General features: G+C 58.5%; 10 protein-coding genes across 10 annotated transcripts; 2 read left to right on the forward strand and 8 right to left on the reverse strand.

The window, feature by feature from the left end:
- Positions 1-27: 27 nt before the first annotated feature.
- C7974DRAFT_121942 (uncharacterized protein) lies at positions 28-1577 on the reverse strand. Its single transcript, XM_046135163.1, has one exon. The coding sequence runs from the start codon at positions 1525-1527 to the stop codon at positions 67-69; it is 1461 nt and encodes a 486-aa protein (XP_045999843.1). The 5' UTR covers positions 1528-1577; the 3' UTR covers positions 28-66.
- A 1193-nt stretch (positions 1578-2770) lies between these two features.
- On the reverse strand, positions 2771-4048 carry C7974DRAFT_288777 (uncharacterized protein; the record flags this gene model as incomplete). The annotated part of the gene is made up of 5 exons (XM_046137635.1): positions 2771-3078; positions 3137-3271; positions 3325-3625; positions 3671-3891; positions 3937-4048. Coding segments are annotated over 5 exons (1077 nt in total), but the record flags the coding sequence as incomplete, so codon positions are not given.
- Positions 4049-5669: 1621 nt separating this feature from the next.
- On the forward strand, positions 5670-6365 carry C7974DRAFT_409825 (uncharacterized protein; the record flags this gene model as incomplete). Its single annotated transcript, XM_046143420.1, has 3 exons — positions 5670-5678; positions 5727-5740; positions 5948-6365. The coding sequence occupies 3 exons, from the start codon at positions 5670-5672 to the stop codon at positions 6363-6365; spliced, it is 441 nt and encodes a 146-aa protein (XP_045999845.1).
- Positions 6366-6460: 95 nt separating this feature from the next.
- On the reverse strand, positions 6461-7508 carry C7974DRAFT_387379 (nuclear pore complex component-domain-containing protein). The gene is made up of 2 exons (XM_046141159.1): positions 7159-7508; positions 6461-7113 (listed from the first exon to the last, which is right to left on the reverse strand). Exons 1-2 carry the CDS (start codon positions 7389-7391, stop codon positions 6555-6557), a joined length of 792 nt encoding a protein of 263 aa, XP_045999846.1. The 5' UTR covers positions 7392-7508; the 3' UTR covers positions 6461-6554.
- A 65-nt stretch (positions 7509-7573) lies between these two features.
- On the forward strand, positions 7574-9634 carry C7974DRAFT_387380 (uncharacterized protein). Its single transcript, XM_046141160.1, has 3 exons — positions 7574-7877; positions 7927-8612; positions 8657-9634. The coding sequence occupies exons 1-3, from the start codon at positions 7646-7648 to the stop codon at positions 9425-9427; spliced, it is 1689 nt and encodes a 562-aa protein (XP_045999847.1). The 5' UTR covers positions 7574-7645; the 3' UTR covers positions 9428-9634.
- Positions 9490-11810, reverse strand: C7974DRAFT_122069 (uncharacterized protein). The gene has a single exon (XM_046135164.1). It carries the CDS (start codon positions 11687-11689, stop codon positions 9569-9571), a length of 2121 nt encoding a protein of 706 aa, XP_045999848.1. The 5' UTR covers positions 11690-11810; the 3' UTR covers positions 9490-9568.
- A 518-nt stretch (positions 11811-12328) lies between these two features.
- C7974DRAFT_305443 (uncharacterized protein) lies at positions 12329-12644 on the reverse strand (the record flags this gene model as incomplete). The annotated part of the gene is made up of 2 exons (XM_046138029.1): positions 12329-12374; positions 12460-12644. The coding sequence occupies 2 exons, from the start codon at positions 12642-12644 to the stop codon at positions 12329-12331; spliced, it is 231 nt and encodes a 76-aa protein (XP_045999849.1).
- Positions 12645-13400: 756 nt separating this feature from the next.
- On the reverse strand, positions 13401-15288 carry C7974DRAFT_387387 (uncharacterized protein). The gene has a single exon (XM_046141161.1). The coding sequence runs from the start codon at positions 15083-15085 to the stop codon at positions 13793-13795; it is 1293 nt and encodes a 430-aa protein (XP_045999850.1). The 5' UTR covers positions 15086-15288; the 3' UTR covers positions 13401-13792.
- A 104-nt stretch (positions 15289-15392) lies between these two features.
- C7974DRAFT_421492 (uncharacterized protein) lies at positions 15393-16447 on the reverse strand (the record flags this gene model as incomplete). The annotated part of the gene is made up of 3 exons (XM_046144292.1): positions 16227-16447; positions 15710-16173; positions 15393-15653 (listed from the first exon to the last, which is right to left on the reverse strand). The coding sequence occupies exons 1-3, from the start codon at positions 16372-16374 to the stop codon at positions 15393-15395; spliced, it is 873 nt and encodes a 290-aa protein (XP_045999851.1). The 5' UTR covers positions 16375-16447.
- A 348-nt stretch (positions 16448-16795) lies between these two features.
- On the reverse strand, positions 16796-17354 carry C7974DRAFT_409832 (uncharacterized protein; the record flags this gene model as incomplete). The annotated part of the gene is made up of 2 exons (XM_046143421.1): positions 16796-17068; positions 17121-17354. 2 exons carry the CDS (start codon positions 17352-17354, stop codon positions 16796-16798), a joined length of 507 nt encoding a protein of 168 aa, XP_045999852.1.
- Between the last annotated feature and the right edge of the window lies 1 nt (position 17355).

Consider the following 17355-nt stretch of genomic DNA (forward strand, 5'->3'; position numbering starts at 1 on the left):
GGGGACGACTTGATGACGCCAAGCATATGTAGTGTTTTCCGCAATGTAGCCCCCATGCTTATGTGCTCAGGCACGCTTGATGCCATGACCGTCTCTTGTGCGCTTCCATCCTGCTGGAGTAATTTCCTTGATAGGCCCATTGTAGTCGTTCCGTGTCCTCTTCTCTGCAGACACGAGCCGCTCGCCCACCATCTCTTCATTGCGCCATTGGGTGCTGAGAGCCACCATGGGATGTTCTGCCACAGCTTGTGCAGCCCACTCTTTCCCACTCTGTGCAGGCAGTCTCGACTCCACACATCCAGTAGCGAACGAACTTAATCCATCTCTCTCTGCAGCCAGTATCTGCGCTGGCAGTCTAGCGCCGCCTATATCGTCTTTCCATACAAAGCCTTCGGAAAGAGCTTCGATTTGATCTGTGTTAGAAAGCACATATTCCGAGCCGTCGTATAGTCGCATGATGTACTTGCCAGAGGAGAGTGTAGGACCGAATCGGAAGACTGGAAATGCCCAGATTATTCTTCCAACCACATCTTCACGAAGCTGGGTCTGGCATTGCTGGTACGCACCGTCGCCCTCCAATCCCACCACGAGGTAGATTCGCGAATCTTTGAGAGCTTCGCCCTGTTGAGAAACGAGTCGCTCTAGGCCAGTAGTCATGGACGACAACGCAAGTCCTTCGGGCTGTCCTGGGTGCTTTGCATGGCTCGTGTAGTCGGCTTGTCCACACATTTGGATCTGTGGGCCGCCAAACCCGCAGTTGACAACCAACGATTTGAGGTGTGGCGTGGTGACAGTGGTGAAATCGTCTTCCGTAGTGCCATCTTCTCGGGGCATGTGCAGCTTCTGATCAGCGCTGAACATTGCGCTGCACATTGCGCCAACCCGAATGCGCACGTGGTGCATGCGAGGAAGCAGGGTGCGTACTGCATCGCAAACGTGGGCCTTCTCGTCTTCCTCACGATGATCCTGGGCATGGGTGTCCATCTCCAAGTTTGTGCAAGTGGCTGGCAAAGCTTCGAGAAGCGCAATAAGCGTCGCTCGTCGGACCAAACGATATGCTGATGGCGCCACATACAGACTGAACGACCTAAGATCCACAAGACTGGGAATCATCGGCACCAGCCGCTCGAGCATTTCATCGACTGCCGTTGGGGTTGATGCAGGATAGGGAGAGCCCAACGAAACGCCAAAACCGGAGAAGTCAGAACTCATGACCGGAGGACCGTGTGGTCCAGTGAACATGGCAAGTGTTGAGGGGTGAACACCGCTGTCGGCCTCAAAGCGCGCGGTCAGCGAGCGAACATGTTTGCCGTATGTCGCTGCGTTGAAGGAATCGACGAATGGAGTTAATGTCGTGTTGGTGAGCGCGATGTTGCCGTAGAAAACCGGCAAGCCCAGATGCTGCCATCGTTTGCTGACGAGGGTAAAGTTGAGTAGGTCGACGGTGGTACCTCCCACGCGTTTGAGTTCAGTCGCGATTGCGACGACGAGGTCGTCCGGCAGGTTAAACCGAGTGGAGTGTGTCATCGCACCAGAATGTCGCTGTTGTTCGTTGTGGTCGAGGCCTGATATTGAGGCTTGATGTTGACAGGTGGTCAGGCGGAAAGCCTAGCTTATGCTGATAACCCCGCTATTCAAACTTGGTAAGCGCTGAAGCACACGGTGAAAGGAACACGAAAAGGCCAACGACACCTTGTGTGCTTTTGCACCAACTCTAAAGTCTACACAGTGCTTGTGCTAGTCTTAGACAATTCCTCGTTCCACCATAGCGATCAAATTAGTGCGCTATACGATCGTGCAAACGTGAAGCTGTAGTTCTTGCCGCCTGACCTCAACCCAATCAGAGACTTTTCAGCATCTTGAAGGGCTTTATCAAGAAGAATCAGCAGGAGTATAAGAGTAACGCTAAGCAAGACTTCGCGTCATCTCTGGAATGCTGCATCAGTGCTGCGGGCAGCAGGGAAGACATTGCCAAAGCCCACTTTCAGCATGCTAGAATCACGATGGAAAAATATTGATACAGGGGCAGAAAAAGCGAGAGATACAAAGGTAGATTCTGCGTCTAAACTACGAAGATGTAACGTCCAAGAATACTGCGTCTGGTGCTGGTTGGGATGGATGATGCCTGAGTCTCAGAGTAGCATCGAAGATAAGTGTGTGATGGATTGTAAGTAACCCTTGGTAATGAGCCTGCCGTTTCTTCCTACAGGAGTCCCGCCTCTCCCGTTGAGGATGTGAGCTCAGTACACCACACCACAGTAACGTGGGGAAAACACTAACAAACTTCAGAGGATACTTTGTTGCCTACAATGTAAGTAGTTCTCAACTGAACTCCAACTTTAGATATTGTAGCAGCTACAACTTCTATAGTAAAGCCAGTCAGCCTGAAGGTCGCTCATCCACCACTTCCCCCAAACCTGAGAGCCCGCCACCGCACATCTCACTCAAGACCACAAAATCGAACACAACGCTTGCATAAGGGTATATACACATCTCCATATAAACACGCTCAGCCCAGCCCCACTGAAGAAAGAAAAACACCCCAGGACCACGAGCCTACCAGAGCGTTCGTGCGACCATTTTGGCCATCGCTAACCGCCTTTTTGGATAATTGTTGTGGCCGTTACGTGCCTCAGAGCAGGAAGCGGGAGAGGAACCTGGCGTCGGAGCGCTTCTTGTTGCCGCCGCGGCCGTTGCCTCCGCGTCCGTTTCTGTTGCCGGCGCCGGCGTTTCCACCAGCGGCAGCATTGTTGCCTCCCGCAGCAGCATTGTTGCCTCCCGCAGCAGCATTGTTGCCTCCAGCAGCGGCGTTGTTACCACCTGCAGCGGCGTTGCCACCAGCGGCAGCATTACCACCAGCGGCGTTTCCACCAGCGGCGTTACCACCAGCAGCGTTGCCTCGGTTTCCACCGCGGTTGCCGCCATTGGCATTGCCTGCATTCTGGCCCTGACCCTGCTGTCCTTGGTTCTGCTGACCCTGATTCTGCTGACCATTCTGCTGACCGTTCTGCGCATTACCATTACCCGCAGCGGCGGTCTGAGTAGCAACCGCAGGCGCAGCCGTGGCCGAGATGAGCGCTGTGAAAGTCAGCCTTGAACGAGCACATAACGCGCGAGACGGAGGAAGGGGACGCACCTGAGATGGCGCTGGCACCCTCGTTGCCACCGGCGGCACCAGCAGCCTGGTTCGCCGCGATGGCGACGGGCAGATCCTGCTGGTTCTGCAGGATCTGGTTGGAGATGCCTTGGAGGGTTTGTGCTGTGTCGACACCTACCGCAGGTGAGTCTATGTGCGGCGGCTGGGGAATGAAAAGCGGAACGTACCTGCTGCGGTCGAGTCTTTGCGGCCCTGGCCGTCGGTCTGCTGCACGGCGAAGCAGCCGCCGAAGGGGCCGGCTACGGCTGCGTTGCGGCAGCGCACGGTGCAGATGTTGCCGGTCGAGGCGCCGATGCAGTTGAAGTTGTCGGGCATAGCGACGCTGATGGTGAAGTCCTGCTCCTTGGCCTGGGAGAGTCCATTCGCACCAGGGACGTTGTTTGCAACCTTCAAAGGCACAAACTTGGTAGCAGCATTGCTAGTCTCGTCGAGGTCGCACTCGTACGGCCCGGCACCGTCAGCGTTGACCTGGGAATGTTAGTCTTGAGAGCATCTAAGTAGTGAATCACTGACCTGGTGGATAGTGACGGTCATGACGGTGCCTGACGAGACGGCAGTGACACGGTTGGCAGCCAGCTCGTTCTCTGTCTGCTCGCCGACATCGATGTTGCCATTGATCTCCGTGCGTCCGCACGAGTTCACAATGTTCTGCGTGATCTCAGAGTTGCGAATAATGGTGGAGTCTTGCTGGCAAGGCGAGATGGTTGTGCAATTACGGGCCAAGTTCTGGTCGACTGTGCTGTGTCAGCGTATTCCTCATATCGAAGCAAGATGCCTACCCAAGAAGCCCTGACTCTGGCCCTTGTCGCCCACAGCTGCGAGGATGACTCCATGAGCGTGGACGTTGGCAGCAAGAGCGATGATGGCGATGGCGGGAGCTGAGTAATACATTGTAATTGAAGTTAGAATAGATAGCGTCCGGCGCTTGAATAGAATAGAAGCAAGAAAAGAGTGAAGAGAACGATGGACTGTGGAGAGCAGCTGATCAGTGATGAGTGTGCTTTGCGGAACTACAAGTGGACCTATATACTCTCCACCAGAGGCAGGATGAACGCTGGGAGCGAGCAAATCTGCTCAACACCAGGGGTGCCCACACCCACGAGACAAGCTCCTACCACGGCGAGGTGAAGGATGCGTATGGGACAGCCTGACGGTGCCTCAGAGCCCCTTGAAGAGGGTCTTCGGAAAGCAGATGCTGCATCTGACGCGCTGCACGACGACTAGGCGGGCTCCACCACGCGCTCCTTCACGGGATGTCCTCGCCAGCGTGGCGGCGCGTAGCTGCCATGATGAGGCGCACCCACCAGCCTCAAACCTCGCGAGCCGGTCTGGAGCTAGACGCGCTGCAAGCGGTAAGCCGCGGCGGGTGCCAAGGAAGTCTTGCCTGTGCTTGCTGAGTGCTGAAGCAATCCGGGTTTGGAGATTTTGTGTCAAGTTTCGAAGCAGGCGGCAACACGTTATGTCGAAACACGACAGCCGGTCCCGATGTATCTCCTGTCCGGACGTGTGCCGACACTCGGCTACAGGGAGCGATCAAACATTGTGCGAGTTATGTAGCTGCGAGGTTGGATTAGCCTTAGGACGCTGGTGTTTGAGGTGAGGCGCCGTTGGAGTGGGTCCTTTCCGAGACGAGCCCTTGTGTCAGCGCATCGTATGCGGAAGTTGCGAGGCGGCGCCCACAATGCGAATGACGGTGTCAGGCGATGTCTGGTTGCTGCGAGGAGGACTGTTTCGAGGCGCATTTGATCGGCAATTGCAGCCAGCCTGCGCATATCAATGCTTGTACTGCAAAGCTTAAGCGATTTGAGTAGAAGTGCTTGATGTTGATTCAGAGCGAGAAGGGAACTCGACATAATTATGTTCCAGGGTGACTTGCACGCCCTTGTCGAAGATGTTGAACTTGCAAAGACAAGGTAAGTCTTGAGTCTTGAGTTTTGATGTCGTGTGGCGATGCGCAATCCAATGAGCTCAACGGGCTTTCATCATCTACAGACAGTGCGATCTGGGCGAATTGACGTTTCCAGCTTCAGAAGCATTGAAGATGACCATACTAGACTGTACCTCCAACAAAGCAATCAAATCCTGAGTCTTGACATCGAAAAGCGCAGCGCTGCCGCGCCGCGCAATACCGAGCCTCTGACGCTTCAGGAAACACGGCGAAGGCGCAACCTCAACTACCTTTAACACAGAAGTTGTAGCCATAACAATACTTGAAGCTAAAATCTACTTCAGCACTACTTACATTGGAGGTAAGAAAGTACACTGTAGAATATTTCTACGTTCTCCCTACCTTGCTATTGTGTAGTAAATCTTGGCTCACATTTAAATCCGCCGTTGGTCCTGCAACATGAGAGCTCACCTAGTGGAGCTCCCGCGACCGAGCCAATCGCCGCGCTCCCCTCAGCATTCAGCCCTACAGAATCAGACCACTCCCAGCATCACCAAAAACCACCTCGCGCGGCGCAAACCTCGCAATCCCACTCTCCGAATTTGCATCCCACATCTGCCCGCCATGAACACCGTACGCGCCTTGTTTCCGCAACAGAGAAATCCCCGCTGACACCCGCAGGTCAAATCCGTCTAGTACGTCACCACGCGCACCTCCGAAGCCGTCCGCCCAAGCATGCAATCCACTCCCCACCCAGCCCCCGTTCCTGTCTACGAGTCAATCAGAACGATGCAATCAGAACGATTCAAGCAGAGCGATCCAACCAGAACGATGCACCAAGAACACCACAACACATACCTGAAACATTGAATCACCGCGTACACACAGCTAACCCCCCACAGCTACGGCTGGGCGACCCTGATCGCCGCCGGCGGCGGCGCATACTACTTCGCGAAGAAATCGATCAACGCGGAGCGCGCAGCCAAGGCGGAGGCGGACCGCCAGAAGCGCGTGCGGCAGTACCAGCTCGAGGCGGCGCACGGAATGCACGGCCAGTCCCCCTCGAATGGCGCATCCTCGAATCCTACAGTAGGACCCAACGCAGTCGTCAGCGCCTCCACCTCCACCGCGCAGTACAAAGGCGACAAGCAGGGTGTTGCACAAAGCATACGCAGCGAGGACGAGAGCGGCAGTGCGAGTGTGCAGGCGAGCCGGGATCCGGCGGCGACGCGGCACGCGCCGGCGAGCGAGGGGGCGGAGAAGAGCAAGTACGAGGCGAGCGACGTGTATCGGACGCGCAAGGGGGATCGGTTTTCGTAGGCGGGTGGCGGGGTGCGCTGAAATAAATGGCAATGGGTGGATTGGGGGGGTTGTATTATATCACTGTACGGATTGAACGCTGCTTGACATGCGGATATGTGGAACGGAAACAATTCATTGCTGCGCCCAAACGCCTCGCGAGGGTATACGCTCGTCTCCGCGGTGCTGCACTATCTGTCTATGTACTACCTAGGCGAACATGCCGCTGCGCGGGCTGTCGCGCCGCTTCTCGTACAGCCACTTGTTGTTGAGGCCCACGCTCGCCTTGCCCGTGGCGGGCGTCGGGGTGCCCGGGCCCGAGCTCGCGGCGCTGTCACCAAACAAACTGCTATTAAACGGGCTCGCGCCGCCGTAGCTGGACCGCCTGTTCGCCGACCCGCTCAGGCCGGGCGAGTACGACGCGCCCGACGCGGACCGGCCCAGGCCCGAACCGGGGCTGCCGGAGCCCAACAGCGGGCGGTCGCCGTGGGCGCTGAAGCTGCTGCGGGGCGTGGAGCGCGAGTAGCGCGGCGGGGTGACGTAGGCGGGCGAGGCGTAGGCGGAGCCGGGGGTGGCCGAGGCGCTGGGCTTGAGGCCCATGGAGGAGCGCTGCGAGGGCGTGAGGGGGATGTCGACGATGTCGTCGGGGTAGTAGCGGCGCACGAGGGGCAGCAGGGCGGACACGACGTTGACGGCGAAGAAGAGGCGGAGGGCCAGGACGGCCCAGTCGCTGTACGGGACGTGCGTGAGGAGTGCGTTGACGGGGGCCCTGTGCGGTCAGCGCGAGCGGAGCGGTGGGGGTCGCGGTGCGTACGCGGCGTAGTCCAGCAGCTTCACCTTGGCGGTCACGGCGTTGGCCAGGAACGACGCGGCGAGCAGGCCGGCGTTGGCGACGACGACCTTCACGTTGTGCTCGTCGAAGGTGGTGGCGTACTGGCGGCGCGTGATCTCGTCGAACTGCGGGTGCTTCCAGGTGCCGTTGGGCGTGTGCAGCTGCTGCGGCGAGCGCGGCGTCGGCGTTGCGGGCGCGGCCATGGAGAGGGCCATTGGCGATGAAACCGGCCGGGCGCTGCACTGTCCTGTGGTTAGTAGTGGGGTGGTGGCGGCGGGCAATTATCGCGGCATGGTCTCGGTGGTGGTGACGGTTGTCAAAACAATCGACGCTGGTCGGCGGCTCGGGGCTTTCTGCCGCGGCTCCACCGCACTAGCGCAATGGACAGCGGGAACGCCCCGCCGCTACTAACAGCTGTCCCAGCTGCGGCTTCACTGCTCCTAACTTCCTACACAAATCTACCTCCACCATGCCGGGACTTCTGGAACAGCTGGACGGGGCCATCTCCGACCTGTTCCAGGGCTGGAACGCCTACTCGACCGTGCTGCTCGTCGGCCTCGTCGGCTTCGTCGGCTGGATCGTCGCCAACAACGCCGATGCTGACACGCACCCGCTGCTGCTTGCCCGCCAGGCGCAGGCCTCGTACGTGAGGCAGCCGGGCGAGTCTGCTGTCTTCCGCTCGCCGGAGACGCCCCATGGCTGTAAGTTCTCATGGACAATTTTTTGCCAAATGCTCCGCTGACCGACCAGACCCGCTGCGCACCGGCCTCGCCGTGAAACCCCCCGGCGCCCCCATGTACTCGGCCGGCAAAGATGGAGACCTGCGAGACATCTGGCGCCGCGTGACGGGCGAGATCCCGCTGGACAAAAAGGCCAGCTCCAGCGGCACCGCCACCATCAAGACCGTCTTTGGCAAGGAGGACGTCTCCGAGCACAACATCCCGGGCGTCACCAAGGAGATCGCCATTGTCGGCAAGCACCTGCAGGAGCACAGCGCCAAGCGTGTAGCCGTATACCTCCCCAACAGTCTCGAATTCCTGGCCGTTCTGTTTGCCGGCGCCTTCTACGGCTTCACCCCGATCCTCATCCCCTACAACCAGCCACATGCCACCCTCGTCGAGCTGCTGCAGGCGACTGGCGCCGACTCCCTCATCGCACAGGCTGGATCGGTCCCGCTGGCTGACGTCACCCGGAGCGTGCCGGCGCTGCGCCAGATCGTGTGGACGGTCGAGAAGACGAGCCGGCACATGGACTGGAGCGAGGTTCCCGAGGGCATCGGCGGCAAGGTCGACGTCTCTGTCTGGCACGAGCTGGTGCAGGACTCGAAGTACACTGAAGACGCACTGCCGGCGGACGGCGGCAAAGCCCCAGGCGTCGTCTTCCTTTGGCAAGAAGCCGCCGGCAAGCCCGCCGAGATCGTCGAGTTCACCCAACAGGTATGTTCTTGTATCTCCGCAAAGACCAACACTAACCACCACAGAACATCTCCTCTGCTGTCGGCGCGCTCATCACCTCCCTGCCCACCGCACAGCGCTTCTCGGCCTCGGACACACTCCTCCCCGCCGACGCCTTCACAGACTCGTACTGCCTCTGCCTGACCCTCGCAGCCCTCTTCTCCCACTCCACCGTCATCATCAACTCCGTCGCCGGCCCCGGCGTCGACCTCGCCCTGGCCACCCGCTCGCTCTCCCCCACCATCCTCGTCGCCTCCGCCTCCTCCGCCGCAGCCCTGCACAGCGCCACCGCCGCCACCGCCACCGGCGCCCTGACCCGCCTCGCACACTACATCGAGACGCGCGCCCTGGCCGCCGGCCGCCTGCCCACAGACTCGCTGCTCGCCCGCCTCGCCGCCCCGGCCCGCGCCCTGGCCCCGGGCCCCCTGCGCCTCCTCTTCGCCGCCGAGCGCGCCGGCCTCAACACCCCCGCCCTCTCCGCCCAGGACCTCGCCGACCTGCGCGTCTTCACCCGCGCCCGCGTCGTCTACGCCCTCACCGCCGCCCCCGTCGCCGGCGCCGTCGCCCAGACAAACATGTACGACTACCGCGTCGCCGGCCCCGCGGCGCGGCACAGCCACTTCGGCGTGCCGCTGAGCTGCGTCGAGGTCAAGGTCAAGGACACAGCCGCGCTGAAGACCACGGAGGAGCAGAGCGTGGGCGAGCTGGTGGTTGTGGGGTCGTCGGTGCGGGGCGGGCAGGCGGCGCTCGGGTTCAACGCGCGGTTCGGGGATGATCATACGGTCGCGTATGTGTAGATAGATAGTGTACGCGGGCTGCTAGCCGAGAATGAATCGAGTGATGCAGAAGGAATTGTGTTTCGTATGCGTGATGTGTGATGCGTGGGTATATACATGACCGTGCCCTTCCCTCCGCCAGACCCGCTTCCACCGCCTAGCCTAGTCCACACCCCCTCCCTCCTCTTCATCCTCCTCCCCCTCCAACGGGGGGGTCCCCAACACCGCCCCACCCAACGACACCCCCGGCACCCCCGCCTCCCTTAGCGCCTCGAACAGCGCCCCAAACGCGCCGGCCTGCCACTCCGCATGCGGCAGCGCAGGCAGCGCAGCCACGGCAGCCAAAAACCCTGGCACCGCGGCCTCGCCTGCCTCGTCGCGCAGCATCGTCGTGAGCGCATCGAGCAGCTGCGGTGGGTCGTGGACATCGATGGGTTCCATGTCCAGGTCCATGTCTGAGTCTGAGTCTGCGTCTGCGTCGTCCTCGTCCTCGTCGTCATCTTCATCAGTGACCCACTCGCCATCGTGCATACCCACATCCGTGTCGTCATCCTCATCCTCGTCCTCGTCGAGGAACTCCGAGTCCGACGCGGTCGCGCTGTCCCAGTCCGGGTCGCGGTGGGCGCGGCCGCGGGTGAAGCGCGCTTTGCGCGTGGTGAGGAGGCGGTGGGTTGTGTTTCTGAGCAGGCGGATTGTGGAGAGGGGGAGGAGGGGGGTGTCTGTCAGGGGGGTGTCTGCGGGGAGGGGGGCAGCTGGGGAGGGGCTTGGAGGGTCAGCCTGGACTCCGGGCTGGACTACGGGCTGGTCGTCGGGAGAGTCTTCGTCGTGCGCGGCGTACGTGTCTGCGTCTGCGTCTTGCTCCGCGCGGTGCCGGAAGCCGACGCGCGACGCGTCGTACAGGACTTGCACTTCGGGCGCCGGCTCGCCGTGCAGATAGGGCGGGATGAGCGAGGAGCCGCGGCCCAGCTCGATGGCGACGCGCAGATTGATCCCGTGCTGCGCCAGTGCGTACGCGTAAGCGTGGCGGCTGCGCAGGCGCTCCGGCGCGCAGATGTAGTCGGCGGTGGCGTGTTTGTTCAGCGACGCGGCGGACTGGCGCAGCTCAAGGACTGTGAGTGAGGGGATCGCGGTGTAGATGCCGGTCGGGGGGTGGTGGTCGAAGAAGTTCTCGACGACCCAGAAGTGGCGGCGCAGGATCAGGGTCGAGAGGTTGGGTGGGCACAGCTGCGGGGTCATAATGATGGCGGAGTGCAGGAAGGAGTCGGTGTCGCACTCCAGCGTGGTGAGGGAGCGGAAGGATCGCATGCCGTTGCCGGAGATCTGGCGGCGGCTGATGAGGTGCTTGTCTGGGTTGAGGCGCCATAGTGAGTCGAGATGGGTCAGGGTCTCTAGAGAATGGGCAACGGGTGCGATGGCCTCGAGGGCGGCGAGTGGGTCTGGTGTGAGCTTCGGTGATAGTGGCACCGTACGGTTGACGTTGAAGACGTTCTCGCCGATGGTCAGGTGCTTAAGCTGCCGGGGTGTGCTCAGGAGGTGCTTCAAGCTCTTGGGCTCGATATTGCACTCGTCGAAGATGAGCGTCGTTAGCGGCGTCGTGCCCTTGTGCGGCTCCAGCAGGTCCAGCGTCTCTGGAAACGTCACACAGGACACGTGCAGATATCGCAGGCTCGGATGGCGGAAGAGGCAGTGGAAGCCGTCCAGGTCCCAGAAGTCGGCGTGCGCGCCGTGCGAGTGGATAGTGAGCGACTCCAGCTGCGCCAGCCCGACCGTCCGCGGCATGCTATTCCACAGACTGCGGTCTGCAGCGAAGCGCGCCAGTTCCTGCGCGCCGTCCACGCACGCCTTCTCCAGCGCCAGCCGGAAGTGCTCCATGTCGCCGTTGACCCACTCGTGGCCGCCCTTCTCCCACTTGAAGTTGTCGTACGGGCTCTCGATGTGCCAATTGCGCAGATTGACCATCTGCGCGACGCACTCGTTGAAGGCGCGGCGACGCTCCAGGCTGACCTCGAGGCGCGGATTCCATCGGTACAGGATCTTGAGCGTCTGCACGGCGCGGACGCGTTCGTGGCGCGCGGCAAAGGCAGCGATGACGCGGTGCAGGTCGCCTACTGACCGCAGCTTAATCGTCTTGTAGATGTGCTCCTCCGCGAGCTGCTGGAAGTCCCGACATGTCTGCGCGAGTTGGCAGAGCGTGTATTTGTCGTACTGGAGCTGCTGCACCACAGCGAGCGTCAGCTCGTTGGGCAGGCGGCTGTCGAAGCTGCCGAGCAGGTCTGAAGCCATGGCAGCTCGGGGTCTATTGAATTGCGTGTTGGCGCGTTGGAGCGCGTTCAGTGCGGGAAGGTTGCAGCGGGGCACTTTTATGTGGGGATACAAATGACGTTGGCCCCGCGTTGCACTTTCACTGACACGCTCCACCGCGCGGCACTAGGCAGCAGCACAACTTTGACACAGAACTTGTAGCCATTATGATAACTAAAGCTAAAACGTAGTTAAGCATTACCTAGATTGTCGGTAAAAAGGTACTCTACAGAATCTCCTACCGTTTTTCCAATTTTACTGTCCTACAGTGGAATACCTAGCTCACATCCTAACACGGTAGGCTACCGTTTATCCTGCAACGTGAGAGCATGGTTCACATTATTGACACTAGCCGTGTTTCAAAATGACTTGATAAGATAGGTAACGTTTGCTACCTAGGTACTACCACGCAGTCACGTGTGTTTCCAAGAAGCTGGATAGTCCAAAACGCCCACCATGCGGTTCGCCAACCGTGTCCAAACGCCAAAGCCAAGATCAAGAGCAAGTATGCTGGGTATGATGAGAAAGAACCGCGAAACAAGGACGCTCGTTGAGTTTGAAGCCTAGATGAACAGTCAGAACAACGTCGTGTTATGATGGGTCCAAGCAATTTACCTGCACTCAATGAGCACACTGATGAAACTGGCTCGAGCAATACACGTTCTCCCTATACATTGTCAGCACGTCCCTTACATTTTGATATTGAGTGGCCGGATAAGAACTCTCCCGGCACCACAATTACATTCACGTACCTCGTCAGATAACTTCCATCGGCCTTGGCCCGCCTGGTCTCCAGCAGCGGCGGCACAAACGGGAGTGCGAGTGCAGACACGACGTAGCCGGTCGCCAGCGTAGCCTTGAGGCGGTAATGCGGGTCGCGCGGGATGGACGTTGAGTAGCGGCGGATGGAAGCGACGGCGTGTGTTGAGAGAGCCATTGTGTTTGACTGGAGCTAGCCGGGTTCCAACTGTATAAACTCGGACTGTACAGAACTCGGACTATGTCGACTTGAAAGCTGGACTCTTATAGAGGTTGGCGGGCTAGGCAGCTGTATATAAAGTGGGCCTGAGGCTGTGGGGCTTGCTGGTCAGCTGTGTTGGGCGTGGAAGTTTAAAACGAATTGCCAGGGACGCTCTGCTTTATGGCAAGGGGACTCACGATCTAGCGTGCGATGATGCAAAGCGGTTCCGAGTCAGGTGGGCGTAGGGCTGCAGCAGGAACCAGGAAGCGGAGGAGCTCCTCTTTGTAGTAACCTATGAATGCAGCGACTGGTGCAAGGTTGCTAAATCCGATCCGACGTGCTCAATTGCCGACGCTGAGTGATTGCTTTTAAATCTCGTACCTGACAAACTCAACCCGGGAGAATCTTTCGCAGTAGTCGGGAAAGCCTGAAGGTAGTTGTATTGTAAGCCGGCATATGTGGGGTAGCCCATCAGTGTGGGCACCCGACGTGACTCTATCCGCGAGGAATACCCGCTGCGGTCGGCGCATCAGCCCACTCTCGTGCCATGGTGACTCCAGCGCGGCGGCGGCAGAGGGAAAATCCGGCGACACCTGCTGTTCGTGGCACTTGTTTGTCAGATGCCAGCGCGATTAAGGCGGTGGGCGCATTTGTGAGCAGCCGATCACGACATTGCGAGCGATTGCGTGCCTGTCAGATGTCATGTTTCAGCGCCCGAAGCTGTGTCAGCTGTATTGCTGGATCCCTGATTGGACAAGGCAGGCTACGCTGGGCACATTGTGAGATGTGAGTTTCAAGCACACGTTGCTGATTTGTGAAGCTCATCTCGCAATGTTTGTTTGCTCGATACCGCATCTTGAGGACTGTGACCACACGCGGCAGTCCCACCCGCAATCAACTAGCGTCTGTCAGTGTCCCCACATACCCGCCTTTCTGCGACCGATCTTGAAAGTGACGAAAGTACGATTGATCTTCAAGTGACGGCAGTGCGATTCATGCTCTTGATCTTAATCTTTTCATGGTATTACGGTGTGAACACGCACGCGCGTAACGCACATTTTGTGAAAAGAGCTGAGGACATACACACAGTCCCAGCAACGCCTCAAGGCCGCTCATCTCTAGCCTTAAGCCATCGGCTTCCTCGCCACGCAACCGGTCAGTTGCCTCAAGGCCATCAGCGCCTTCTGCTGCTCCCATTCCGTTGGCCATCCGACCTCTACCGCGCCCTTCCCATTCTCTCGACTCAGCCTCCGCGGCACGGGAATGTTGAAACCATCTCCGTCGACGAATCCATACAGGACGAAGTCCAGGTAGTACTTCTGCACATCCAACCCCCGCTTGATGCTCTCCATGATCACAATGTCGACCGCACTCTCCATCCTCTTCCCTTCCACGTCCCATCCCTCTCTGCTCAGCAATCCCCACTGCTCCTCAGGCACACCGTTCTCCACCTCATCGTCCAACCAGGTATGCGTATCAGTATCCAGATCCTCGCTCAAATAAGTCCGAACCAGGATCTCCGTAGCCAGATCATAATCGATCCTCATCTTCCCCATCAACACCTTCCACAGCATCTCCAGCCCCTCCTGCGACAGCAGCATATGACTCAACTCAGCAATCCCATTCCCCAGCACCGGATCCGACAGCCGCATATCGAGCTTGACCAGCAGCAGCAGAAACACCAGCACCTCGTCGTCGCTCCAGATGCCGCGGTCCGCGAGAAACGCCTCCCGCAGCGCGCCCTTGCGGCACTCCATCACGCACCAGAACTTGCACAGCACCGCGAACGCCTGCCGTGGGACCCGGTGGCCCTCGCCCGCCAGCGACGTGAGGATCCCCCGCACCATCCGCTGCCGCGCCAGCACCATCCCCACCCACCGGAACCCGGGCACGTCGCGCGCTAGCCACGACCGCCCGTCCATCGGCCGCAGCATGGGGTCGCTGATGCACAGGTGCGGGAACAGGATCCAGGCGAAGATGGGCGCGGCGACCGGCGCGTGGTACAGCGCGTACTCGTGGATCAGGCCGACGGAGTATTTGTTCAGGCGGTAGTGGAATTCCTTGTCGATGCTGTAGAGGGACACGATGGTGCGGTAGGGCAGCCGGATGCAGAACTGAAAGAAGAGGTTTGGGTGCCGCAGCAGCGATTTGTAAATGTTGAAAGGCTGCACGCGGAGGCTGGAAGAGCGAGGGAGTGGCGGTGGGTTCTTGGGAGGGAGTACAGATGGGAGTGGGACAAGCATGCCGGGCGGCGGCGGTGGTTGCTCGACGCCCCAGACAGTTGCTGCAATATTACGACGGCGGTGGCGGTGGCGGCGCATCATTTGTGGTGCATCTGAGCCGCTCGATGATGGAGCAAAGACGGAGGCGGTAGGTGAGAAGCCGTCTGCTGTGCGCTTCTTGCCATGGGGATCCATTGCGACTGGCTGGCGGGTGTGGTGAGAGTCGAAGTATTCAGAGTCAGAAGGTAAGTCGGATGTGCTGTTTGTAGGTCAGAGGGACGCCGCACGGGCTCCAGGCAGCCGCCAGGTAGGTGAAGGGAAGCTTTGACATGACCACAAAGTTTTATACGTGTACCAAAATTGTCAATTTGGTCGTGGATCATAATCCGTCCTTGAACTACCTAACTTGTTTCGCTGATTCGTGTGGAACAGCGTTTCGCAAAGGTGTAACATGCTACACATGTCCTTCCTCCAATAAAGCACTTCGCAGAGAGACATGAACCTAGGGTTCATTGGTACAGCTGTCAAAGCCGTTGATGATCACCTTCGCTTCACGCTTGAACGAGTTCTTCCACTCCGGAAATAGCCCAACGAGGTCACCCTGATACTTGTCCATGACCTGATCAACCAACTTGCGCGTCTTGCAAGGCTTCAGCTCACCCACTGTAAATCCAAACTGGTGGTCATAATCCGTGCCCCAGGTCTCGATGTGCAGATAGTTCTGAATCACCCAATCGCCAACACGGCCAACCGGGAGGTTGATCTGGTGCGGACTGTCAGTACTTAAATACATTTTGAACAGAACAGGGCGGCACTCACACGCACGAGCTGCGGTACATTGCAGTACACACCCGTATACCTTCCAGGTACACCGTAGCAGTTGTAACCGTTCGATTCGAGCGTGTACGCCCGCAGCGTATCAGCAGCTAGCTGCAGCATGACGGTGCGAATCCCCTCATTTGCAAACTGTCCGTTCTCGACACGCACCCACGCAGTCCGCGGTTCCACCTGCCACCATGGATCGCCCTTGATGAGTGCGTTGGTCGCGAAATACCGCCAACCGTGTGGGTGGTAGGGCGAGCCAGGGCAGATGCCGGCACCGCTGTTGCGCAGAGAGGGAGGGCAGACTTTGTTCAACTGGTTGAAGATGGCGTCCGAGAGGTTGGCACCGCGCGTGTCGCCGTAGTTTACGGGCCTACGTTGGGAGCCGCCGGTCCAGATCTCAACGGTCGCCCAACCGTGGTAATCGTAGGATGGGTCATATCCGAGTGTCGAGACGTCATCTGAGACGTGTGTTAATAGGGAATACGTCGCGAGAGGCACCACAGGAGCATACTTGAAGAGCTGGTGATGTTGCTGGTGTGGTCGGTAAGGGCGCCGACGATGGGCTCGACGTTGTCGGTGGGAGGTGCCGGTGCCGCAGACGCGAAGGTCGCAAAGCAAAGGGCCAGTCCACAGAGGACAAAACTGGTGAAGAGCTTCATATCAAAGCTACAGGCTGTATGTATTCAACTGGGGTGAGGCTCTAGTCGAGCAGTTCTGTGTTGAAGAGAGGAGTAAGACGTGCTGTCGGGGAGTACAGTGGGGCTAGTAACAAACAAATTTGCAGGTGCGACGCAGAGCATCAAGTGAAGGTAGGTCGCGGCGTGTACATAATGGAAGCTACATCCACCCATGCAGCAGCTATCGGAAGCTGCAGTGAGCGCATTTTCGCACAAGGTCGCACTGGCATTTCACTGGTCTACACAATGAGAAATATTCAGTTCATTCATGGTATCTCGAGGCTGCAGTTCTGTCTCCGTTCATCTTTTCTCGAAAGATCGGACGATCAGAGCTGCCAATCTAAGTGAGTTCAGCCCCACCGCCATTGATCCGTCGCATGCCACCGAGAGAAAGATATGCAGTTCAGGGCTCATCAGAACAGACCTTGTATCCGTTGATGATCACACGGGCATCGCGACTGAAATCCTTTCCGTATCGAGGGAACTCTTTCACGATGTCGTCTTTGTACTTGTCCATCACGGCGTCAACCTCTGTGCGGGTCTTGCATGGGCGCAAATAGCCAAACGGTGAGGGCTCTTTACCATGCCCTGCGCTTCCTGTAAGAACATGCCAGAAACTAGGCGTGGGAAAGCAAGGCTTATCACCATCCTCTACACAGCGATTTGGTAGGTTGACCTAAACCCGTCTGTTAGGACGTTCTCAATCTTCATGGAAAGATTTGACTTACTCGAACCTCTAGGGGAACGTTGCAGTACACTTCATCTGCGAATTCGTAGCAATTGTAATCCTTGTCATGCTTTGTATAGGCAGCGAGCTTATCGGCGATGATCCTGGCCATGACGGTGCGAATGCCTTTGGTGGCATAGATAACCGATTCAGTGAAAATAGTCGCTTCAAGTTTCTTTGTGTCAAATGGGTAAGTACCGTCTACAAGGCTCTTGGTCGTAAAGGGCGTGAACATC

This window comes from Boeremia exigua (assembly GCF_020726555.1).
Source record: "Boeremia exigua strain MPI-SDFR-AT-0100 chromosome Unknown C7974scaffold_3, whole genome shotgun sequence".
Classification (NCBI taxonomy): domain Eukaryota; kingdom Fungi; phylum Ascomycota; class Dothideomycetes; order Pleosporales; family Didymellaceae; genus Boeremia; species Boeremia exigua.